This window comes from Sinocyclocheilus rhinocerous, unplaced genomic scaffold (genome assembly GCF_001515625.1).
Source record: "Sinocyclocheilus rhinocerous isolate Xijiao unplaced genomic scaffold, SAMN03320098_v1.1 scaffold1334, whole genome shotgun sequence".
Taxonomy (NCBI): domain Eukaryota; kingdom Metazoa; phylum Chordata; class Actinopteri; order Cypriniformes; family Cyprinidae; genus Sinocyclocheilus; species Sinocyclocheilus rhinocerous.
The window spans coordinates 227,710-253,525 of NW_015626864.1; the positions used below are offsets into that span (position 1 = coordinate 227,710).

General features: G+C 38.2%; 2 protein-coding genes across 4 annotated transcripts; one reads left to right on the top strand and one right to left on the bottom strand.

Annotated features, from left to right (window-relative positions):
• LOC107718418 (cytidine and dCMP deaminase domain-containing protein 1-like) lies at nt 1-9,874 on the top strand. Its single transcript, XM_016525487.1, has 9 exons — nt 1-196; nt 1,166-1,266; nt 1,578-1,755; nt 1,934-2,515; nt 7,243-7,292; nt 7,410-7,579; nt 7,781-7,970; nt 8,193-8,250; nt 8,755-9,874. The coding sequence occupies exons 1-9, from the start codon at nt 76-78 to the stop codon at nt 8,817-8,819; spliced, it is 1,515 nt and encodes a 504-aa protein (XP_016380973.1). The 5' UTR covers nt 1-75; the 3' UTR covers nt 8,820-9,874.
• On the bottom strand, nt 9,487-24,324 carry LOC107718429 (calcium-binding protein 39-like). 3 transcript variants are annotated; one of them, XM_016525505.1, is made up of 10 exons: nt 24,073-24,324; nt 23,983-24,038; nt 18,400-18,525; nt 12,910-13,074; nt 12,715-12,833; nt 12,338-12,506; nt 12,166-12,225; nt 12,012-12,077; nt 11,788-11,931; nt 9,487-11,079 (listed from the first exon to the last, which is right to left on the bottom strand). In XM_016525505.1, the coding sequence occupies exons 3-10, from the start codon at nt 18,499-18,501 to the stop codon at nt 10,900-10,902; spliced, it is 1,005 nt and encodes a 334-aa protein (XP_016380991.1). In that variant the 5' UTR covers nt 18,502-18,525; nt 23,983-24,038; nt 24,073-24,324; the 3' UTR covers nt 9,487-10,899. The 3 variants fall into 3 exon arrangements, with proteins under 3 accessions (XP_016380991.1, XP_016380999.1, XP_016380983.1); XM_016525513.1 differs by having other exon boundaries at nt 23,983-24,044; nt 24,109-24,249; XM_016525497.1 differs by having other exon boundaries at nt 23,983-24,324.
• Between the last annotated feature and the right edge of the window lie 1,492 nt (nt 24,325-25,816).

Below are 25,816 nucleotides of genomic sequence, written 5' to 3' on the forward strand. Positions count from 1 at the left end.
ACAGCATGAAGGCGGACGGGCTGTTGTTGTTCTGAGCTGTTTAGTCAATGACAGGTCAATGTTGATCGCGGTTGAATGGCAGCATCCGACAGTCGGCGGTCTCACCGGGATTTCGAGGGAAACCGATCAATTCCAAACGGCGAGGAAGTGCGCAATGTGAGGGATACCGGAGTACAGACGGATGCCAAAATACAAGGTTAGATTATCCTGTCAGTGTCTCCTTATGGTAATCAGACTCCAGTGGATGGCCCAACTTTACAGTGTTTTGCCAAAGGCGCTTCTTTTCTTCAGAGCCGTTTCAGTTTTTCATTCAAGATGTTCTTTATTTTGTTGTCATTAAAACATTTATTAGCAGGTATTTATCAATTTTATTTATATTCTTATTTTATGTCTATGTCAGCAACTATATTTCAAGAGGTATTATGTTCTAATTAGAAATCTGATCAGATTTTATACTAACCATTTCCTTATAGAGACTGATCAATATTGCTTTTGTACAATAGATATAATGCAGATTATTTTAAGTGTTGCAATAACCGAATCCCGATATGCAGAACCGATTATTTTCTGTTTTTATTTTGACGAAATGACAAAAAAAATCACCCCAATAAACTAAATCAATAAGAAAAGCATAGAGAATATTTCACATTTTTAATAATAATTAATTACAATTATAATAAATGTTTTGAAATATTATTATAACCTATTATGGATAAAATAATATAATTTTCCCCACTAAATCTTAACCTTAATCTATACATTTTTCACTAAATCGTAACCTTAATCTCAGTCTTTTTCTTTCCTTCTTTTTTTTCATAAATATAATGGCATAATTGCTACTACTACTAATAATAGTAAAATTAATAATAATACTATAAAATAAGCATTGTGTATGTTTTATTATTACTTTAGTACTTATGTCAAAAAGTGAAAAAACAAACAAGATTTTAAAAATTAAGAATTGAAAACAAATTTATTTATAGCTTTGATTTGAGCAAAGTTAAAAATCGAACACATTAAACACCATGGTCTAATCGGTTATCGGTTTATCTTTATTGCTTTGCACGTCTCTTTCATAACACTGAAAATGTGATTTTTAGCAGTTAAGCAAGTGTTTTCTTCTTTTCAGTAGTCTGTTCACAATTGTCCTATTTTTTTGTTTCAGGTCATGGACCTCGACTGTCCAAAGCCAACCTCTTCACATTGTTGAGTCTTTGGATGGAACTTTTCCCAAAGAAAGAACCACAGCAACGAGAGAATGATGCTGTAGGCATATTTTCATTTCCTCTAAAGCAATCCTGTGTGTTTCAAAGACATTGAGCTTAAATGCAGATGAGATGATATTAAGAAAAAAAATGTTACAAATAGTATCTACCAGTGTAAAATGTCAGGTTTTTATTTATTTATGGAGAAAACTGTTTCCCACATGAGTCCCTGTTGTACGTATAATGACTCGTGTGCTCTAAATGAGATTCTAATGAACTTGTAGTGTGTATGAACTGGAAAGGCTGCTACATCCTTTGACTCATTGGCTGTATGGATATATAAATAATTAAAGGTATCATATTTGCATCCAGACTGGGGACACTGGTCTTGTAGTGGTCCATGAGCGCATGGTTCTGGGTCTGCATTGCTCCAGTGCGCAGTTACATGCAGGACAGGTGGCTGTGGTCAAACATGGCCCCAGACTGAAGGGATGTGATCTCTACTTCTCCAGAAAACCCTGTTCAACCTGCCTCAAGATGCTCATCAATGGTAAGATCATACCTGCACTGTATAACTATATTTCAAATAATTAAAAAAAAGTTATGCATATAATATTACATTTAAAATAATCTTATATTTCATTTATTTTATAAATTTTTCACAAATTTATATTTGACTGCCTATCTTACCCCTTGTTGCTACCCTCTCTCTCCTCTTCTTTATTCAGCTGGTGTGAGCAGGATATCATACTGGCCTGGTGATGCTGAGATCAGTTTGCTATCAGGTAGACATGATCATACTGACTCCAGTCACCAGGAAGCCATCTTAGATGCAACAGCTGCAGAGAGACTGAAGTCTAACAGCAGACCCCACATCTGTGTGCTCCTGCAGCCTCTGGACTGCACCATGCAGCAGTTCGTGGACGAAAGTTCTCAAAACTGTGACTTCCTTGGGAAGATTGCTGTGGACAATCCTACTCTCAATGTTAAGGATCTCTTTAGAAGGGAATGGTGGAACAACTTGGATGATTTCTTAAAAAAGTTCTTTATAAATGACGAGGAACAGCATAAGTATGTGCTAAACAAGATGGGACTGGAGAACTTTTGTGCGGAACCAAATTTTAGTAACTTAAGGCAGCATATGAGGAATCTCATTACGGTTCTGGCATCTGCCGCAGCAAGTGTTCCGGTTCTAGAAGAAAATTATGGTTTCTTCATGAGAGAGCCTTTAGGGATGGGTTCTCCAGCTTTACCTCAGGATGTGGTGCGACACTGTATCATACAGGCCAGATTACTGGCATGTAGAACAGGTGAATTCTGGTGAATTTTTGTTCTTTGTTTTTTTACTTATTTTTCACTTTTTTGATTAATTGACATCAAAATGTTCAGCTGATATCAAAAATCAAGAATCTAAATATGATGGCAGAAAGTGACAACATGAATCTAGTGTCCCTAAAAATGTAGAACGGTTGGCAGAAATCAGAAGCATCAGGTCTGGTTTAGTTAAAGGTAAATTAAAATGACAAGGTAACAGAATAACAACAGATCTTGTTTTCTATATTATGATGTACATCTTAGTAAAACAGTCTCTCCCGTTGCATTACATGTTATGGGGGTAAACACCTGTTTACACTGATACTGAAGCCTGATTTGTTCACGTTCGTGTAACTGCACAAACCAATGGAACTTCAACCCACCAAAAGGGGTGGAGCTGATTGCTATATAAGTCGGCTCTGAGTGCCATTTCGTCAGAATTTTTCTCCTTCAGCGATGAAGATCATCTCCTTGCTGGACTCTGAAGAAGCAGCAGAAGCTGAAGCAAGAAGCTCAGCCTGCTGCTCGCCGCCGTGAGAAGAAGCCCTGGCAGCGGAAGGTCACTAAATGCTTTCTCCTGCGGCCATCCGGCATCTATTAGAGCAAATTTCTCAGCGAAGTTATTACAAATGTTGCATCATGAGTGTGGCTCTTGCAGGGACCCCCTGCATGACGCAGATGGGTATGGTGAGTGCGTCGCCTGTCTGGGCAGCACCCATGCAGAGGCTGTGCTCACCGGAAAGGATTGCTCTCACTGCGAGAGCATGAGTCTTGTCCTTCTCCGCTTGTGGATCGTCTTCTTCCATGAAGGTGGTCCTCCCTGGCCTGCTCTCCCATTTCTTCCCTCCCTAGAGCCTAGAAGGAAGAAGCAGCGGGGCTCAAACAACGGGCTAGAGTGAACTCACGCTGGCACAGGTCCCACGTGCTTCACTCTCCCCACAATGCCTTGACTCGCTTGTGTGCTTCACACGTGAGTCTCAGCACCCCTTATTGGCAGCAATCGTCTTGATATGCTTCGGCGGGTCTGAGGAGGAAGTTGTCTCGTATGACTTGATGTTATTGACAGCTTCAGATGCAGAGGAGTGGGCGTGTTCCGGCAAAGATCTTGACACCCTCCCTCCGACACAAACAACACGGCCTAGTGTGGACAGCGAGCTGATCCGTGTTCTCACCAAGTCTGTGGAGGATCTCGGCCTAGCTTGGTTGGTTCTGGAAGAGCCCGTAGCGGCCTTTTAGACGAGTGGTACCTGAAGGGATGCTGTCAACAACCCTCCCACCAGCAGCCCACCCCGTTCTTCCCAGAAGTTCACAAAGAGCTCACCAGGACATGGTGTGCCCCCTAGTCTGTGCGTGTTAATCCCTCCGCTTCTGCCACTCTCACTGCTGTTGACTGCGCTGAAGAACAAGGTTATGGCAAGCTCCCCCCTCTCGAAGAGGCGGTTGCTGCGCATCTGTGCCCTTCATCGGTCCTGGGATTGAAAGCCCATGCAGCGCACCCATCTAAGCCCTGCAGGACTACCTCAGCCCTAGCAAACAGGGCTTATTCAGTGGCTGGCCAGGCTGGGTCAGCGCTTCACACGATGGCGGTGCTCCAAGTGTTTCAGGCCAAACTTCTCCGCACCATGGACGAGTCCGGCCAGAGTTCTGATGCCTTTAGAGAGCTGCTGAAAGCAACTGACTTGGCTCTAGGCTCTGAGACTCAGAAGCCATCCTGATCCCAACACAGAGAGGAAGATGAGAGGATGAGTTCTCACCGAGGCCGGAACTCCCTCAAAGAAGTCTCATGCTCACTCTCTATCCCTCCGCTTACCTCTGAGCGATGGGCGCTCCATTCAGGCTGGGCCTGCCTTTCTCATTCAGTGCGCACCCAAGCAATATACCATTGTGATAGTAGACCCACATACTCAAAAGAGAATTTCTCCTCTTCTCATTACCACCAATGTCAGTTCCCCACCCCCGTGCAGCGAACTGCCACTCAAAAAACTCAGACCACTTGCTGTCTGGCTCCAGGCTTGGAAAGCCATCCCGGATATGTCAAGTTGGGTTAAAAAAAAACATAGAATGAGGCTACTTGTTCCAGTTCACTCGCAGGCCACCTCACTTCAGAGGTACGGTACGGGACAGCGATGCTCACTGTCTCCAGTCCGGAGTGCAAACACTGCTTGCAAAAGGAGCTGTGGAAATGGTTCCTCTAGTGAACAACAAGTTGGGCTTTTACAGCCATTACTTCCTTGTTCCCAAGAAAGATGGTGGGCTCAGGCCCCATTCTCGATCTCAGGCATCTGATGGTGGTAACCTTTATAAATCACCAAGGCGGTCTCAGGTCATGCTCCCTTCACAGGTTGGTCAAAGCTGTGGAGCATTCATGGTTGGCCCCTCGACGGGAATCTTAACAACTCCCCGCATGTGTAACTTATACCATTTTGGAGGCTAGAGGCCTGTCTACGAGACGTCTCTATGCTCTTAAATGGCCATGTCTTTTCTGACTGGTGTGCAGCATGGAATGAGGAGCCATTTTCTTATGATGTGTCCTATGTGCTAACCTTTCTACAAGAGTTGCTGGACAAGGGGCGCACCCCTTCCACGCTCAAAGTATATGTGGCAGCCATCGCAGAGAATCATGTGGTCGTGGCTGGCCAGTCAGTCGGTGGAAACGACTTTGTCGTTAAGTTTCTGAGGGGAGCTCGGAGATTGAATCTGCCTCGTCCTCATTCTGTGCCGACCTGAGACTTAACTATAGTCCTCAGGGCCCTACTGTGCCCTCCCTTCAAGCCACTACAGTCAGTCGATTTGTGGCCCCTGACGCTTAAGACCGCCCTCCTTCTGGCTTTAGCGATGGTCAAGCGAGTGGGTGACCTGCAAGCACTGTCAGTCAGTGCTTCATACCTTGAGTTTGGGCCTAACAACTGTAAAATTGTCCTTGAATCAAGACACGGCTACGTGCCTAAAGTGCTCTCCACTTTGTTCAGAGCACAAGTCATCACCCTTCTAGCTCTTCCCAATTCTGAGGAAGAGTAGGGTCCCAATCCACTCTTAGGCTGATGATTCATGGGGCAACTTTTTGAGCAATTTTTCTGGGCAACTTTTTTTTGAGCAATGTTGCTTGGGCACTTATCTTATTGAGGATGTGTAACAAATTGCTATTTGGATACTTTAGATCGGTCGTGGGCCCTGTGTCTCACCTGGTTGCCCGTTGACTGCAACATTGGCCAAAGTTGCCCAGCAACATTGCTCAAAAAGTTGCCCCGTGTATCATCAACCTTAGAGTGTAAGTTGTGTGCTCTGGCCCGTTTCGGCACTCAGAGCAGCTCTTTGTGTGCTTCTGAGGCCACTGTAAAGGGCTGCTGGTTATGAAGCAGAGATAGTAGATGCTATAGCCCTGGCATATGCTTTAGCGGGCCCTCCTATAGGGGTGAGGGCCCACTCCACCAGAGAAATGGCCTCCTTCTGGGCTTAGTCCAGCGGAGTGTCTATTGGTGATATCTGTGCGGCTGCCGCCTTGTCGTCACAATCTACCCTCACCAGGTTTTATAATTTGGAGGTGCCTGCCCTGCAGGTACGGATTCTGTCTGCTTATAATTTACTTAATCCCCTTTGTAAGTGGAGAAGGTTTTTTTATTCAGTCCTCAGCCTTAAATGACTTGGGTCTCATTATTAGCTCATTGGATGCATTCCCCATAGCGTGTAACGCAACGGGAGAGACCGTTCGAAAGGGAACATCTTGGTTACTTATATAACCTCAGTTCCCTGAGATAAGGCTGCATGTGAGTCAATGACTGTCGCTATCAGTCAAAAGATTCTGACAAAATGGTGCTCAGATCCCTTATCTCAGGGAACCGAGGTTATGCAAGTAACTGAGTGTTATTGACAAAGAAAAAAAAAATGTAGAGCAGGACTTCTTTTCTGTCCATCAGGTGTTGATTAGATGGAGGCAGATCTGAATGCAAGCTTGCAGTCAACTGTAAGACAGGACGGGATTTAAGCAACTTGAATGATTGAAAAAGTCTAGCTTATATCACCAGAGAGAAGTGTTGTTTCATTGGAAAGTTGAGACTTTTTGATAAAAAATTGTGAGCTTAAAAAATAAAAAAAAAATAAAAAAAACATTCATGGATGAATCGTTGACAGTAAGATCAATAAGATGCATTTATTAAATAGATAAAGTGAGTTTTCATTTCATGCCAACTTCAAGCCATTTGTAGGTTGAATTTGTGACGTAAACATAAACTTTGTGACGTAAACTTAAATATGACTTGAGAATTTACTAAATAGCTACACAATTATCAACAGGTTGGAAATAAAGTGCTAAAGTTAGTCATTGCTCAGTGAGGGATTGATGATTAGCTTACCTGAGGGTAAGGGAAAGCTGATGAAATATTTTTAACTCTTTCACCGCTAACAATTTTTTAATTGATGCGTAATAGCGCCTCCTACCGTATAACGGTGAAAACTCTTAAAGCCGGAAAATCTGTCAATGTTGTCTCGTAAATGACGCCAAATTCTGAGATTTAACCATATTTTGATATCTTGATAAAATCATTCTGAGTACTTTATCTAACAGTATGGAATGTTATAAAGTGACACAGCCCAACTAGTCCATTGCTAATACTGTTGTTTTCCTGCCAAAATTATATCATTTCCTGAAGGGTGATGTCAGGGTGCTAAGTTAAATTGAGGATGCAGTTCAAATGTTTTCAGTTTTGTGTGCTCTCTCTTTATGTAGAGGATCCTAAAGTGGGAGTTGGTGCAGTTATTTGGGCTGAGGGCAAACAGGTGAGCCAAAAACTCAATTAAATGAGTTTTGAGTTTTTGAAAAACAAATTATTTTATGAATTTATAAATGTATTTTAAATAAAGAACACCTCTATTTTCTCCTTAAACTACCTCTAGTCACAATGTGATGGCACAGGTCAGCTTTACTTAGTGGGCTGTGGATACAACGCCTACCCAGTGGGCTCACAGTACGCAGAGTATCCTCAGATGGATCACAAGCAAGAGGAGAGACAATACAGGAAGTACAGATACATCCTCCATGCGGAGCAGAACGCACTCACATTCAGGTGAGACTCATGGGAAGGAGCTGTCAGAACAACACTTGGCAACAACAACAGCTGATCATCAGTTCACGCTGGAGATGTGCAATATTTTATATGCACTGACTGTGTTTGTAAAGAACTCTGAATATCAGGCCATTCGAATGTTCAAATAAATGAATTCATTCTGCTTCCCGCCTTCTCCTTTTGTTTCCCTCCAATCTGCAGGAGCGCAGAGATAAAAGAGGAGGAGAACACAATGATGTTTGTGACCAAATGCCCATGTGATGAGTGTGTTCCTCTGATAGGCTGCGCTGGAATAAAGCAGATCTACACCACAGACCTGGACAGCAACAAAGTCAAACACGACATTTCCTACCTCAGGTTCGACAAACTCAACGGTGTCCAGAAATTCATTGTAAGTGCACCGTAAATCATTAAATTATGATGATGATAAATTATGAACTTAACGAAAACACAGTGGTGTGGTTCTTTTTTTTTTTTACATTTATGATAAAAAAAAATGAAACTAATGTATATATATCTAAATTATATAATATATATTATAGAAATAAACTTTATAAATATATATAAAACTGTACTGTACTTGAAAATGTACTCAAAAAAATATTTTTTTCAGTGGCAACAGAAATCTTCTGCTAGACATATGTCAGAACAAGATGCTCCGCCCACAGCAAGTAAGTGTTTTTGTGTCTCGATAAAAAAAAATGATCAAAGTTTCTCAGTAACTGGATGGGGAAAAGCATCTACCTTTCTGAACCCATTGTTTATTAGTACCAAAATTAATAATAAGTCTTTAATTAGTGTTGTAGTTCAGATTTGTGGGTATTTATTATGTTGTTTTAGGTTAAAATGTATAAGTGAAAGTATAAAATGTAAGGTCACTGTGACTGGTCACCATGTTTTCTCCTTCAGTAGCTCATTGAATGTAATACTTGGATTTAAATGGTCCTGTACTAGGCAATGACAAATGAAATTTTTAAATTATATTCAAATATTCTGAATATTCAAATATGCTATATGTTCAAATATTCAGTGTAAAGTCTTAGTTCATAAAAGCTGCAAGAATAATATAATTAAATGGAATATAGCATGTGGCACTGCAGGACAGCATCCCAAAAAGTATTTCATGCCATCTACCCCTGTACACCCGTTATGATTTTATTTTTATTTTTTTGCAGATGGCTACATGAAACGAAAAGCAGAGGAAACTCATTTTCAGTGCAATAAGAGACTGAGATCATAGAAGTCATTTCGAAAGCTGCTCTCCTGCCATTATGACAGCAACAGATGATGTTCAAATGTGACTCTTTCAGTTCCTGGTGAAGAACTTTATTTAACCTGCCATACTCATGCAGCATGATTCGAATCAACATTACCTTATGATTACAGTACAGCATAAAAGAGGGAAAATGTTTTATGCTTTGTTTTATCAGTTTACCAGTACATCCTGTTAAAAGTTTAATTATATGCATTTTAGAAATGCTTTAAAATTGCACACAACAAAGTTTTTAAATGTATAAAATTGAAGGGCTAAGCAGAACTGTCCATTACATGTTCACACAAAATATATTACCGTTTAGATTAGTTTTAAATTTACAGTGTACAGTATATACGATACCCAATGTTTTTTTTTTCTTTGGAAAAAAAAAAGAAAAAACGCTTCAGTTGGTTGAATTTCAGATGGAAACTACACCTGAATATGTAGTAGGAAAAATTTTGGTTTGGCAACTTCAGTGTACCTGCTGACAAATATATTTAATAAATTTGGCTTCATGAAAATAATTTGAAAATAGTTGCCTTGGAGTATAAATGATTTTGCTTCACACTGTGAGTGATGGATGTAAACCACCAAAGCATATTTCATCCTATAATCCTAAAGACGATCGTAATAAAACAATCAATCAACTGTAGAGGAAAAAAAGAATGAAATTTAATGGATTTTCTTCAACAGCATAACTCAAATATAGTGAGTTAAAGAGGTTCATTGCTTAATCAAGCTAAATATGCTCAATGAGAACATATTAAAAACAAACAAAAAAAGAAATTAAGCTCCCCCTTCCAAAATTTCTTCACAAATAAAAAAAGAGCAAAAGAGTAAATTAACAACTCAAGAACAAAAGGCACCTGTTTGTACATTTGTGTCCTCATTTCATCTTGTTTTTCAGCTATGCAACAATCTACTTCTCTCAAAATCAGCATAAACAGATGAATGATGGGTTATAGCACAAAATACATACTACAGTAAAAGGTATACTATAGTATAGAAATGAATATTATACTACAGCTGCACTACAGTATGATGTACTAAAGTTAACAAATACTATAGCACTAAGGTTACTATAGTATAGAGCATACAATAGTAATACCACAGCACTATAGCTATACCTCACTGATCTACGAGTTGGAATATACACGGTTCACTTAGTGCCAAAGTTGATTTTGCAAGATTCTTCTAAAATGGCAACCGCCTTAAGAGTAAAATCAGCTTTTGTCTGTTTTAAACTTAGGTAAACATCAAATAAAAATATGCAAAACAAAATAGTGATGCTTTCTGATCAGAAAAACGGCCTGGCAGCAACTCAGAATGTACACGAAGACCCACAGATGCTCTTTCTGTTTCAGCTCCGATAAACAATAATTAAAATACTGATAAGTGAATTCATCCTTCTAAATAATTCTTATAAAATACAAACAGAATAAAGAGAACAGGGAGGAAATCATCAGGTTTGTAGTGTTCTGAATAAAGCACGGGCTAATGAAATAAAAGCGGATGCTGATGCCAGAGAAAAGCCATGAAACGTTGACAAAGGAGGAATGCAAGAATGAAGATTAGTGCAGTTACCAAGTCATCAAGAGAAAATCAACAGCTCATAATTAATCTTTTGGGAATTTCACCTCTTTTCCAGCAATATCCAAATAACACAATCTCTTCTAGCAGAGCGAAACTGCCGTGTTGTGGCGCTGTTGATGCCACGGAAAACGTAGAATGTCCAGCCTCGTGAAAAACATCCGGAAACGGAAAATGAAAGTTTACCTGTACTTCCTCATCCGCAAGGTGTCTTGATATTCTTAAGACGGTTTTTCCTGTAACGCAAACTGGCTGATTGCTACTTTTAAAACATCCTATCATGGCACAAGAGTTCGCAATAAAATAAAACATAAAAGGAAAATGAAAAGCAAATACGAACAGAGAACAGCAAAGATCGGGAACCTTCTTTTGTAAGCCTCAGAACTAAGAAAAGAAATTTTTCAAGATTTTAAATAGAATTATTATTGTTAATATGCTTTTTAAATTTTTTTCCTAATACTGCAGTAGCTAAAGTTTAGGAGGCTGGCTTCTTTAGGTCTCGTATTTGTTTGACGAGGTACGTCTTTTCATCGTTAAACTGCTCGTCGTCCGTGCGATCCTTCTGAAAGTTGCTAAGGAAGTCGATGAGTTTCGTTTGGTTCTTCAATAGAATGTCTACGATGGGCTGTGTTTTATTTGGATTGGCTACAAACACCTGAGGAAATGCACACAAAAAAATGAAACAGAAGTTAAGAGATTGTTTTCCTCAGTATGTTAATTTTTTATTTCCTTATATTTCAGTCTGTTTCTCATGCAGTGCTATCATATGTGACCCTGGACCAACAAAAGCAGTCTTAAGTCGCTGGGGTATATTTGTAGCAATAGCCAAAAATACATTGCATGGGTCAAAATTATCGATTTTTCTTTTATGCCAAAAATCATTAGGATATTAAGTAAAGATCATGTTCCATGAAGATATTTTGTACATTTTTTACCGTAAATATATAAAAACTTAATTTTTGATTAGTAATATGCATTGAACTTCATTTGGACAACTTTAAAGGCAATTTTCTCAATATTTAGATTTTTTGCACCCTCAGATTCCAGATATTCAAATAGTTGTATCTCAGCCAAATATTGTCCTATCCAAACCATACATCAATGGAAAGCTGATTTATTTTTTATTTTATTTCAAAAAATTTATTTATTTAAAAAAATTGACCCTTAAGACTGGTTTTGTGGTCCAGGGTCACATATGGTCTTTATAAGATTTGAAAATATAATCCAAAAGCCATATAAACCACAATTTTGATACTTTTTATAGTACTTTTATCGTTTTGGAGCTTGACAGCGTGACTCTGTTTTTCATGCAAGGTGAAGTAGTCAAAAAACGTTCCACAATTTCTGAAAAAGTCAGGTGTACCTTAAAGACATGGAAAGCCTCAAACTGAATGTTGGGGCTCTTGTCTCTCAGGAGGTTCATCATGAGCTTCAGGTTCTCTGGTTTACTGATGTACCGTGTCATGACTGTAAAGTTGTGTCTGTCCAGGAGCAGTTCACCCAGCAGCTGTCACATAACACACAAACACGTGATGTTAATGACAGGACAGGCTCCAGAAGACAAAAATCAGATGTTACAACACACACCTTCAAAGACTGTCTCTTGGTCACGTAGTTCTCAGAGTGAAGCAGTTTCTCATAGTTATCAAAAACCTGCAAGATCAGTGACAACCATTTAAAAATGTCAGTTTTCCAGAATTCCATGATAAAAATTAACAACCCCAAAAAATTCATATATTACCGCATCATAGTTCTGTTCTAAAAATTCCGCCACCAGAACCTTGTGTCTTGTGAGCAGGTCCTGTAAAAAAAAAAAAAAAAAAAAAGAAAAAAGAGAGCAATTTCCCATTTCATTTTCCAAATCATTTATGTAACACTTAATCTGTTAAATAAAAAATAAATATAGCACTTACCTTGAACGTGGCAAACGCATCAGAGGCGATGTCAAATGTGGACATCTCCACGTAGCCGAAGAAATCTTTAAAGTGTTCAGAGTGGAGGACGATTTTGGCGAGAGGTTCATGCCGGATGCACTCACGCAGCATAATCCCACAATTCAATGCCACCTGAGGGGTCTCATACCTGCCACAGCACCACAGCACAAATGTCACGTTAATGTTTAACAGAAGCCATGTTCAGGAAAACAGAACTTCATGATTTTGGATCTAATTCCATGCTTGAAATTCTGATCTTGATTTTAGATCTAAACTTGCTAAAATTAATGAACTGATGGAACAGAAACAGGAACATGATTATGTGCTACGTTTCAAAAATACCCATCATCTCTCACCCTTTGAGTAAGATGAAAAGAACTTCTTGATGAGAGCAGAAATATTCCACCGTTGGGCTGCGGGTCCCGATCTGCCTGCGCAGGATGTTGTTGAAGATCTGACAAACGTCCTTTTTACCCTGTGAACACACATAGACAATGTTATTATACCAATTATTACAATCATAAATAAAAGAGAACAAGCAGTATCCTCACCTCAAAATCGATGACCTGCAGGTTTTCCACCAGTGAGATGAGCAGGCCGCTGTTGTAGAGCTCTTGGGCCAGTTGGGCCACCGTTTCTGTGTGTGGCTCCTTATCGTTAGTGCCGTACAGGATCTCCTTCATCGCCACCAGACATTTCGACACCTCCTCTGAAGCCTGACGAACACACAAAAATCACTTTTACACAATCACTACAAAACATGGTGATAACGCAATACAACTCAGGCATTTCCACACATGTGTGCAAAGCATATGGTATCAATGCCGCATATTGCTCTGAACACCTAAAAGGATTCTGGGTAATTTCACATGTAAGCTCATTACACAAAGAACATCATTAGCTATTTATCAGCTGCTGAAAGAGCTCGGTTTGAAAGTGTGGAGGTATTGTGGAGCCTAAGGGTTTTCCCTTCAGCTGGAAGAGCCCCAGGCCCTCGGAGTAACAATCAGCAGGTTCCCAGCACTTCAAACGCTTGACTTTAGCACAGGGCTGCTGAAAAGAGCCTTAGTGGGCAGGTGAAAATGAGCAAGAGGTCGGGCAGTGGAGCGATATTCCCACCTCTCCGACATCTTTCTACTCACAGCACAAATACGAGCGATTCCACGAACCCGACCTCTCGCTCAATTTGGGTCTAAAAAAGATGTGCTGAAAATGAGGTTCATATCCAGTAAATTGAGCCACTTATTGACACTAAGATTAAAATTAAATAGTGGGCAAATTTATCTGAACTACACCTACTTCCACCAGGGTTATTATAGTTTATTTATGCTTTAACGCCATATCAGCAACAATGGCTATATTCAAGGCAACATTAACAGTATCATTTCAATACATCATTTACAATAATATAACATTTTCTTAAGAAGCAATCACTATACAAAAACATACAAGTAACAACAATAGTACTGACAAAAATCATATAGAATCTTTCAGTTTATAAACATTCTAAAATTAGTCCGGGAGAGACCTTTTTAAAAATGTATTTTAGTATATTTTCTGAGTAAAAATGTTTAAAATTGGACATTCTATTAAAATATGTTGTGTACACAAAAAATTCTTACACAAGTCACAAACATTTTTCTTTTCCCCTTTCACTAAATATGAGTGAGTCACGAATGTCCAATTCGACATCAACCTGGTCATATGTATTTTTAAAACATTATTTATGCTTTAACGCCATATCAGCAACAATGGCTATATTCAAGGCAACATTAACAGTATCATTTCAATACATCATTTACAATAATATAACATTTTCTTAAGAAGCAATCACTATACAAAAACATACAAGTAACAACAATAGTACTGATAAAAATCATATAGAATCTTTCAGTTTATAAACATTCTAAAATTAGTCTGGGAGAGACCTTTTTAAAAATGTATTTTAGTATATTTTCTGAGTAAAAATGTTTAAAATTGGACATTCTATTAAAATATGTTGTGTACACAAAAAATTCTTACACAAGTCACAAACATTTTTCTTTTCCCCTTTCACTAAATATGAGTGAGTCACGAATGTCCAATTCGACATCAACCTGGTCATATGTATTTTTAAAACAGTAATAACTTCTTTCATTTACTGCTGGATTCACCTCCTATAGTTTGTTGTATGCATTCATTCCATTCGCCATTTATTATTAATGCACAGATTCAATATAGATTTTACATCAGATACTGGGATATTACATTGTTATTTCCAAATGAAGCCACTTTATCTGCCTGTTCATTGCCAACCAATCCCATATGGCCAGGTATCCAACAAAAAATAATGTTAAAATTTTGTTTCTTCAAAGAATCTACTTTTTCTAGTATGCTAACAATTGTAGGATGCTGAAGTGCTTGTATGCAGGACATAGAATCTGTGCAAATTAAAAAAATTACGTTGTTGTTCCTTTTCTATTTGTTCTAGAGCTAAAAGTAAAGCATAAGCTTCAGCTGTGAAAACTGAGCTTTGTCCAGGGATACTCTTGCCAAAACGTTTGGAATCAATCGCTACTGCAGCAGATACATGTCCATCTGTCTTTGATCCATCTGTGTACACTGGTACATGAGATGGTAAGCTGCACCTTATATTCAAGAATTCCTGCTGATAATCATTCGGATGACTTAGCTTTTTTTTTTTATACAGAGGCAGGTGCATCATAATACGGTAGTTGTTTTTTTAATATTCCAAGGCAGTATAGGGCACAGATGTGTCAATGTAATGATGTCCATATTAATGTCCAAGTTCTCCAAATGGGATTTTATACCTATGATATACCTAGGTCTGGCTTCATATAGGTGTAAATATCGAAGGTGGAAGACCAAAGAATATGCTGGGTTACTTTTGTTAGCTTTTAGCTTAACTGCTTAGCTGAGAGCCAGTGTCAATCTTCTGTTATAGTTCAATAAAAATAAAACCATTAAAAAAATTATTTACTTGAAATAATATAAACATTAACTACAATAAAAAAATAAATAAAAAAAAAGTACAATTATTTTATCTCGTTAGGTGCTAAAGTAACATTTCACATTTTCATTTAGTTTAATTTGAAGTACTAAAATAACTAGACCTAAATAAAACTAATAAATAAAAACTACACAGACATATTTTTTTAAAAAGACAAAAAAACAACAAAATTAACAAAGTGAAAACTGAAAATGTAAAAATACAATCAAATTCAAAATATTAACAAACTATATATTAACAAACAGTATATCAATGACACTAAAATAACTGACACAACAAACTGCCATTCAACAAGAAAAATAACAAATAAACATCAGAGTGATCATTTATCTATAAGTCATCAAAAGAGGAGTTCTGATTAAATGTCATATTTTCTCAGATGCTAATCTCAGTTTCAGACTGCATGTCCACGTTAGTCTGGTGGGCACTGCTCACAAAACTGCCAAAGGTCATTCACAGACATTTCCGTCCCACTCTGCCCTAAACAGCAGATAATTAAAGGGGTCATATGATGTTGCTAAAAAGAACATTATTTTGTGTATTTGGTGTAATGAAATGTGTTTATGCGGTTTAAGGTTCAAAAAACACATTATTTTCCACATACTGTACATTATTGTTTCTCCTCTATGCCCAGCCTTTCTGAAACGTGTCGATTTTTACAAAGCTCATCGGTCTGAAAAGCGAGGTGTGCTGTGATTGGCCAGCTATCCAGTGCATTGTGATTGGCCAAATACCTCAAGCGTGTGACGGAAATGTTACGCCCCTTACCATATTGTGATGGCGTGTCCCGGCCGGAGCGACGAGACAAAAACATTAAAACCCATTATAAACGAGGCATTTGTTGCATCCAGTGGGGACATAATTACGGATTATAATGACTTGTAAACATAAACATATGTAAACATAAAACCATGTCTGCATTTGTGATCGGAGAAATGACAAACAACAAGCACTACTCTACACTACTCAAAACTCACTTTTGAATCGTCAGTGGAAAATCCTTTAAATATGAAAACGTACTTACACTCTGTGAGTCAGCATTATTTGTCAGCATCATAGACTGTATAGGGTCAGCTTTCTAGTCGTGTCCTCTTTTGGAAGGAACGAAACACACAGCGTCACACTTGGCGGGCTAGAGTGAGCGGAGGCCGGCTTGAGAACGGCGCAGCCGTCGGATTCGACGAAGGAGTGGCCGGTGGGCTTGCGGCAACCACATGTGACGACCCCGGGCTGGACTCCGCTTCGTCCACGGTGAAAGCCGATCCGGCGATCCACAGCGCGAAGCTGATGTATTTCCTCAGCGACCAGCACGGATCAGCTCCAGGCATGACGAAGCGGATATCGTCCTCTTTTGGAAGGCCAAACAAAGTAGTTTCGCTTTCACAACGAAACACACAGCATCTCCACAACATGGCGGCGGCGGCAGCAACAATACTACAGCGAGAATAAAAGTTACGCCTTCTTTCTTTCCGTGAACATTTGGGCGGCGTTATGCAACTCTTTCCACATCGTGACGTAGACATGTTGGGGGCGTGTTAGAACGAGCCGGTTTAGGTAGGCGTGGTTGACTCTTAACTTTTATAAAGAATATCTCTTTGGATTTGAGACTTTAGTCTTTGCAACTTTACAGATCTTCTTTATGCACCAAGAGCTTGTAACACTCCAAAGAGAAAGGAAAAATTGAAATCGCATCATATGACCCCTTTAAAAAAAAAAACAAGTGTGGTGAAGCACAAGTGAAGTCATACAAAATGCATATCCACATTTTGAGCACATTCTACTATAGTATAAGATTATTCATGTCCACTGCTGAATCAAATTCTCCATCTGATTTTCTGCACTGGTTTAAAACACTTATTTGCCTGGGGCCAGGCCTGTTTCTCTGAAAAAGCAAATGAAAAATGCAAAAACACACTGGAAAAAAACAACAGTGGAAAGCAGCCTGATTTAGAGGGGCTAACACTGATGTTGTGGTTGAAAAGAGCTATAATGTGTCTTAGGGTAAAGCTGTAGAGAGATCTAGGAAACTTGAGCATCATCACTCAATAGCCAAATTCATTATGCAATCAACTGAGAGTTTCTGGAACAACTGGAATTAATGCTGGAATTGAATTGAATACAATTCTGGGACAAGAGTGGAAAAAGAAGGGAGAAAAAAACAGTCAGACCAGTGGACCAAGGTAAACACAGGAGTAAACAAATTCACTAAACCTTTGTGCCACATTTGTGCAATGTATTTCAGTATAAAAACACCTGTAATCCATTTTAAGTAGGCGCTAAATGCACTGGAACAGCACTGTGCTAAACTCTTGTCATTCTTTTCAGCGTAAACGCCTCATTTGAAGCAAATTAAGCTTAGTCAGACCAGTGGACCAAGGTAAACACAGAGGAGTAAACAAATTCACTAAACCTTTGTGCCACATTTGTGCAATGTATTTCAGTATAAAAACACCTGTAATCCATTTTAAGTAGGCGCTAAATGCACTGGAACAGCACTGTGCTAAACTCTTGTCATTCTTTTCAGCGTAAACGCCTCATTTGAAGCAAATTAAGCTTATTAAAGTAATGGCGCTTTTCCACTGCGTGGTATGACTCGGCTCGGTTTGCTTTTCCACTGCAGTTTAGTACCGCTTTAGAGTGAGCGGGATTATTCACATGTCGTTAGTTGCGCTGCCTCTACTGCCGCGACTCCTGAAAAACGTTTTCATTCCGCGTCGCCCCATCAAGCTCTCGCTGGATCCGCTGTACTAAAAAAAGTACCAGGTACTGTACCCAGTGGAAAACCCCCCAAAAGTGAACCATACCGTACCATGAAGTGGAAAAGCGCCATAATAGAGTGATGCTTCCTTTAAAAAGCAAGCAATCAGAACCAGCCTGCAAGATGGCATTTTCTCCTCACCAATAGTGCTCAGCACACTTTTTTTTTGCCATGTTTGCACTGTTACCTGATATAATTTCAATAGTGAAACAAGTATTATCTGCAAGTGTAATTCACTTGTAATACCCCCAGGGACTGCTCTCAAACTCATACCTTCTCTGTCTTCTTGTCCTGCTTGACCAGGATGGAGAGGTTGTCCTTCAGGGTCTTCACAATTTCTGTGGGGTTCTTGTGAGGTTTACCAAATAGTGGCATGGTAGCGGCCGTAGAATTTAGAACCTGGTGTAAATTTAAAAAAGAAAAGAAAAGGACACGGTTCAATAGCGCTGCATGATTATGACAAAAATCATAATTGTTGATTATTCCCTTGAAATTGTAACCACGGTTATTTAATTATTGTGACAGGCCTATCTGTACCATGATGGTAGTTGAACAAATTCAGAGTTACATGATTAGTTTCGAGTAGACAAAACCAAACCACACCTATCCGGCTTAGTTGGTACCATGATGCTGATTATCAACTTTCTTTGTCAACTCAGGCTTTGATCCAGAGTTTGTGGAGTGCGTGCACATAAATGTGTGACATCAGTGGTGAACAGCCAATCACATGCCTTTGCAACACAGAGTAAGTGTGATTCACTTCTCGCAGGAGACCCAGCGAGATTCAAAACTCTTTTGCTAAAGGTTAAGAGATTGAAGAATATGAGGAATTTAAACGCATTTACATTGAAGAAAGTAAGTACTTGTCCATGAAAGAGGACAAATCAAATAAATTATCTTGCTCTATCTGTGCAGTCACAAGTGAAACTTGTGAAGTTAGTTTATATAGTTGATAATAAATAGCAATACTCGAACATATAAGGTCACATGCAGTCATTTTTAAAGCGTTATCTATTGATTCTACAGCTTATTTATATTACATATTATCTCAATATATTAATATTCATTTAAAATAAATGATTTATAATAATTGTTAAACTAAAATTGCTTGTGTGTAATGGATTAATCATATAATATATAAATCATATAAAATAATTCTAAGTAATTATTAAAGCTAGACAAAACAAAAGAGAAACTGGGGGAGTGACTTTTTTGCATCAGACATGTGTCACTTTGCTCACATCTGATTGGTCCAATTTCAGTTTGAGATCTCTTACCCAGAACAAAACCTGCCCTGGAGCAGGTTAGCTGTGGAGTGTAAGTTACTATGGCAATGAACGCCGCTAAAAGTCAAGCCACTTAACATGGTACCTAAACTGGCAAACTAAACTGAAACTTACCTGGCTAGCCAGCTAATCCGGCTTCATGGTACAGGCCCAATTTCTACTCAAGTTTAAAGGAGGTAATTGCCTGGAATATTTAACTGGGAAATATTCTATGGATCAAACATAGCACAAATACATACTTGACTGAATATATGTTCCTAATGATCTTCAAAGCCTTTTGATCTAAAGTGTGTTTACAAGCCTGAAATCAGCCAAATACAAACAGTGCCTACTTATGAATTTCTTTTAAAAACAAAATTTGTGTGTCAAACTTTTGATGACTATTATTCGATTAATATTATTATTCTAAAAAAGTGGTCAAGTCACAAAGAATAGTAAATAACAGCACAAACATTCCATTAAAATTTGTGTTATTTTATTATTTATATACCATTGTAATAATTTTTCAGCTTTCATTTTAATCTTAAAGTTTTAGAAATATTGTTGCACTTTTATCATTTTTATTTGTTATTGTTCTTTAAATATTTCTATTTTATTCTATTCTATAGCTTTTTTCAGCTTTAGTCGTAGTAATTTTAGTAATTTAGCTTAAACTTATTTTATTTCAGTTAATTGCCAAGTCAACTGTTGTAATTTTTGTTTATGCTGTTAGTTTTCTTCTATTATTTATATTTTATTTTATTTAAGCTTTATTTCAATTTATGAAAAAATCTGTAATAGTTTCAGTTTTACTTAACTACAAACTTTACAAATTACATATCACCAATAATAAAGGACAGAAATAATCTGAAATTAGTAGGTGGTTTTAATTATGTAAATTCAAGACAAAAAATATATATATATTTAACTACATACTTTACTAATTAATAAATTACATATCACCAACAATAAAAAAAAAATAACTCATTTTGTTCCAGCCTCAAAATAACTGAATCAATTATTCTCAATTTGATTCAATGAAATCTGTTCGTAAACAAAGCCATTTTGACAGGGTTGACACCAGAATGAAATGTAAGAGGAAATTTTAAACCACATAATGAGGGGAATATTCAATGTTTTTCCAAGAGAACCTAGTGAGACTTGTGACTGGTAATCCTGTGATCTAAGAACCTAAGCAGTGTGTGTGTGTGTGTGTGTGTGAGTGACAGAGAGAGAGAGAGAGAGAGAGAGAGAGTCCTAAAGTCCACTGCTCCTGTTGGAAATTTCCTGTTACTCCACCTGTCAGCAGCTGCTCTTTGACCAGATTCCCTTCATATTAGAGCTGCGTTTACTCAACTTACAGTCGTGGTCAGAATTATTGGCACCCTTGGTAAATATGATCAAAGAAGGCTGTGAAAATAAATCTGCATTGTTAATCATTTTGATCTTTTATTTTAAAAATTCACATAAATCTAACCTTTCACTGGTGAATAAGAATTTAAATGGGGGGAAATATCATTATGACATAAATGTTTTTTTTTAAGGGAATTTGGCCGTTGTTTTCCTTCCTATTTATATTCCTGTGAAACAGGAAGCCATGGCTGGATAATTTCATGTTCATAATGTAAATATGAATGGGAATATACTTCACAGATATTTTATTTATAAGAATTTCTAGGGGTGCCAATAATTGTGTCCAACGTGTATTTGAGAAAAACATTTATTTCATAATGAGATTTTCCCCCATTTTCAATTGTTTTAGTTCAATGAAAGGTTAGATATTTGTGAATTTTTTTAAATAAAAGATCAAAATGATTAACAATGCAGATTTATTTTCACAGCCTTCTTTGATCATATTTACCAAGGGTGCCAATAATTCTGACCACGACTGTATCTAACATTATTACCACCTTACAATTAATGATTACATAAAGCATTTCTAGTTTGATAAAATGTTTTTTGTTTGTTTGTTTTTTAAAATAAATATTCTAAGTAGAGGTCGACCGATGTACCGTTTTTGCCGATTAATCGGCACTGATAGTTGATTGCTGGAACTATCGGCAAAAATCCATGCCGACAGTTTTTTCGGGTTGCGTCCGTTGCTGGAGCGGCTGAGAAGATCCGCTGTCATTATACAGTACGAGAGCGAGAGCGGCCTCTAGAGGCGAATCACTGACACCACGTGCTGTTTGTTTTGACACGTGCCACTGTGCTCTGCACAGAGAGGGACACTTCAGACGCGCGGATTTAAAACATCAACTAAACGGTGTGTACACATTATATTATGGTGCATGTTTTCATATAATTTACATTTATTACTATTGATTATTATCATATCATTACTAAGTAATTAATTTGTTGACTAGATGCTGCACTAGTGGAGAAAGAACAGCAGTATGTTTGCCATCAAGGCTAAGAGGACGCAAACATTAGCAGCACCTTAAATGGTTAAAACAATGAGACCAAAACACACGCAAGTTTTGCTCTTTTTTTTTTTTTTTTAAACACCGAACTTCAAACTCATATATGCCGCTTGTTTGATCATTCCTGAAGTGAACTTTTGCCCGTTTGGTGATTAAATAAACTGTTTTAGACCGCGGCATAAACTGAACGTGACGCATCTGGTGTGTGTGTGATCCCTGATACCTGCGAGTTCTCCCAGACGTGGCGCTGCGCTTTTTGCCCAGTGTGCGACTGCCATATTTTGTTATTTTGATTAGATAAGCATCACGTGTTCTAGAATAGAAGCAATTAAAGTGTGAGAGTATACATACAATATCCATATAATTTCAAGGATATGGCCTTTGTGTAGATATTTAAAGATGGCCATAAATTAGAGTGTGTTCATTTCAACATCTACCAATTCATTTTTAAATTTTTAAGTTGCTTCTGTAACATTAATGAACTATGAACTAACTTTAATGATCAATATATAATTAATATTAATATTTTTATTTATGTAAAGTATGGTTCAGTCCTGTTGTTTTTTTTGTTTTGTTTTTAAGTAAAGCACTATTTTAGTTTTCGTTCAGTATCCATTTTAAAAACTATCGGTTGATTAATCAGTATCGACCAGTGTGGTCCAACCTAGCTATCGGTAAAATCCACTACCGGTCAACCTCTATTCTAAAGTGTTTTGAATTTACTAATCATACCAGTCTTCGTCTACTCTGCAATCTAGGTGTGTTTAAAGACTGGGAATAACTTACAGTAATTCACTATGCAAACACTGCCAGCAATAAAACCAAGACCTGACTCACCTCAGTCATGACAAAGTCATAACTTATCTCCAGCAATGTATGGCACCCTCACTTCACCCACGTTTACTATCACAATATCACCTTAACCATCAAAAGGCCCATCGCTGAGGAATGTCACATGACCACATTTATTTAGCAGTGAGTGAACAGGTCTTCTGTTTGCTGTGTGACAGTGTTGGGAATTTCATAGTCCTCGTCAGAACAAAATAGAAGCTCCACCTTTGTTTACTATCTGTAAATACCACCTTCAACACCCCAGTGCAGCAAAACTACAAAACAAAATGATGAAATGGAAGAACTCTCTGTAGCACATAGACTACATAATTCATACAACAGAGAAACCCTTGTAAGAGACAGATGGTGATGAGAAACCAGTTAGAATTACTCCAAAGAATATGCAATTATTCATTTAATCATCTATTTGTCAAGACAATTACTATACAACATGAAGGCAGTGATATTATTGGTAATTAAAACAATATTATTGTACTGGAATGGAGTAGAAAATTGCCAAATTCATAGAAAAATATAATAAATGTGATTAAGTATAACAAATGCAATAGTTCTAATATAACATAATATAAAATAGTTTTATTAAAAGTAAGAAAATTAATTTACAATGAATTGAATATCTCTTAATAAACAGATAATCAATAAATTATGTAATTAATTAACTTTGATTTGTTGTAATAGTTCTCTCAAACAAAAACTTTTTTTTTTGTTTAATTAAAAATGATTTGTGGAAAGAGCTTTGGACTCCACATTATTCCATTACAAACCACATTACAAAAAGTAAGGTTAAACGCATGTCATTTTTAACATCAGTCGTCAGATTTGTGTGACAGAAGCTCTAAAAGCTCTCTATCGGGACTATAGGGAACCATCTGACAAGAGTTGGTGTTATGTAGAATCGTGCTGAAACGCATGTTGAACTGAGTGAACGGGCCTCGCAGTAGTGTGATCCGTTTCAGGCCCGTACAGTCAATTCAACACAAACAGCAGCAGCAGAATTACAGCGTGACACTGAGCGAGCTGCTTACAATGTAACACGCGAACAGAACGTCACAGTCCAACAGAACGGAACAATGAAACCGTTCAGACGCTGGCGGCTCAAACACTCACATACACTCTCTCGGTTTGTCAGTCCTGTTAACAAAAACAAGACCGACATGCGGAAAATTGCGCGTACGTTTAGCTTATTCTCGTGCGACACCAAAATAAAAGACACGTAGAAGTAGCCTGTGAGCTCAATGTTGGGGTTTACGCCAGTTCGACGTTTTATTTGATACCAACCGAACGTTTCTGTAATGTGTGAAATGTTGAATACTTACAGTGCTGCGATGTAACTGTGTCTTCTGCGGCTGCTTTGGTTCTGTGTGTGTGTGTGCTCGCGAGCAGCCGTCCAGATCACGCCAGCAGACTGTGTGTGTGTGTGTGTGTGTGTGTGTGTGCGCGCGCGCTGGGCTCAACGTCAGCGGAATGTGTGTATAAGCGAATTAAACACTGACTGTGACTCAAACGCGCATATCTGCAAAAGACATGATGGGTTTGTAACAAACTCCCTGTCGAGTGGCTTTCCGCGGTTAAAAATTGATCTGGGATCGGTTCTGTGGCGGTTTGGTCTGTGATGCGCGAGCTGATCTCAGGTCAGATGCCGTGCGGCGATTGGCGCTTCCTCCGTCACTGAGGCGAGGCGTGAGGCGTCGTGTTACCCGGATGTGGATGTGTTCAGACTGTATTATGAAGAGATACAGGCTAAAATAAGTGCATGACTCATGATTCTGAATCACGACGTTTTAAACTATCGCGTCACATACCTGCCTGAACTATTGAACGACACTGTCACAGCCAAAGTCTGCGTGTGCGCAGTGTGTCGCTGAAGCACAGAGACTCTGAGTCACCGACAAACTCCAAACGACCAGTGGTGGCGGTTGCGTGAAATCTGTGCCGTTTGTACAGGTTAAATAGAAACTAATTTTATTGATGGAAAAAATATTATTATTACTAATATTATTAGTATAAAAATATTATACTATTATACAACATGGTGATTTCTTGGAGTACAATATAAATATATGCATATAAATATATGATTAAAACATGCTGAAAAGCTAGTTCATGCATGACCTATAGACAGGACTACTGTAATGCACTGCTAGGTGGTTGTCCTCCTGTATCTTCAATAAACAGGTAGTTCAAAATGCAGCTGCTAAGAGTCCTTACCAGGTTAAGAAAATATGATCATATTACCCCAATTTTACAATATCTTCACTGGCTACCTATTAAGTTCCATATCAGTTAGGCTACTACTTACTTATAAGGCCCTAAATGGTTTAGCTCCTGCGTACCTAACCAGTCTTCTGTCACACTACAATCCATCACGCTCCCTAAGGTCGCAAAACTCTGGTATTTTGGTAGTACCTAGGATAGCAAAGTCCACTAAAGGAGGTAGAGCTTTTTCGCATTTGGCTCCCAAAATCTGGAATATCTTCCTGATAATGTTCGGGGTTCAGACACTCTCTCTCTCTCTTTTTAAATCTAGATTATCTCTTTAGCCAAGCATTCACATAATGTATCTCACAACCTTGTGCTCCAGTTATATCTGATCAAATGCACATTATAATTTTTTGCTTGGTTAGAACAGCAGCTACGCTAATTTTTGTCTATTTGCTTCTCTGTTTCTGCCATGGGATGGGAATCCTGAGGTAACTAGGAACAATAACACAAGCTTCAGTCTGGATCCAGCCCTTACGAAGATCTGAGATGACTGAACACCTGAGAAGAGAAGATGCCGACCCTCAGAGGACCTCAGATGACGCCAACCCTGATCCAACATACAAAACTACCAAATTTTCCTATAGGTTCGATCACAATATATACTCATTGCTGTTAATAGTGTTCACCGTCTGTTTGATTACATGTCATTAACGAACTGCATGATTTTTTTTTCTGTACATTTCTGCCATATGGACATCACCTTGACACCACTGATAAGCTTCTCCTAAATGTAATGTAGAAACTTTCATTTTCTGTGAAGCTGCTTTGCAACGATTTGTATCGTGAAAAGCACTATACAAATACATGTGAAAAAAAGAGAGACTTGGAGGAATAAACAGTAGACATTTCCTTGACAAATCTGAGCCAGCAAATGAGGATAGATTGTTT

What these genes read in the sequence shown, in the direction of transcription:
- LOC107718429 (XM_016525505.1), bottom strand. Translation starts at nt 18,501, where the DNA reads ATGCCACTATTTGGTAAACCTCACAAGAACCCCACAGAAATTGTGAAG. An exon ending in TGCAGGTCATCGATTTTGAG is followed by an intron (nt 12,834 to 12,909) that starts GTGAGGATACTG and finishes GTGTGTTCACAG; the next exon opens with GGTAAAAAGGACGTTTGTCA. An exon ending in ATGCGTTTGCCACGTTCAAG is followed by an intron (nt 12,226 to 12,337) that starts GTAAGTGCTATA and finishes TTTTTTTTACAG; the next exon opens with GACCTGCTCACAAGACACAA.
- LOC107718418 (XM_016525487.1), top strand. Translation starts at nt 76, where the DNA reads ATGGCAGCATCCGACAGTCGGCGGTCTCACCGGGATTTCGAGGGAAAC. An exon ending in AGCAACGAGAGAATGATGCT is followed by an intron (nt 1,267 to 1,577) that starts GTAGGCATATTT and finishes ATTTGCATCCAG; the next exon opens with ACTGGGGACACTGGTCTTGT. An exon ending in ATTACTGGCATGTAGAACAG is followed by an intron (nt 2,516 to 7,242) that starts GTGAATTCTGGT and finishes CTCTTTATGTAG; the next exon opens with AGGATCCTAAAGTGGGAGTT.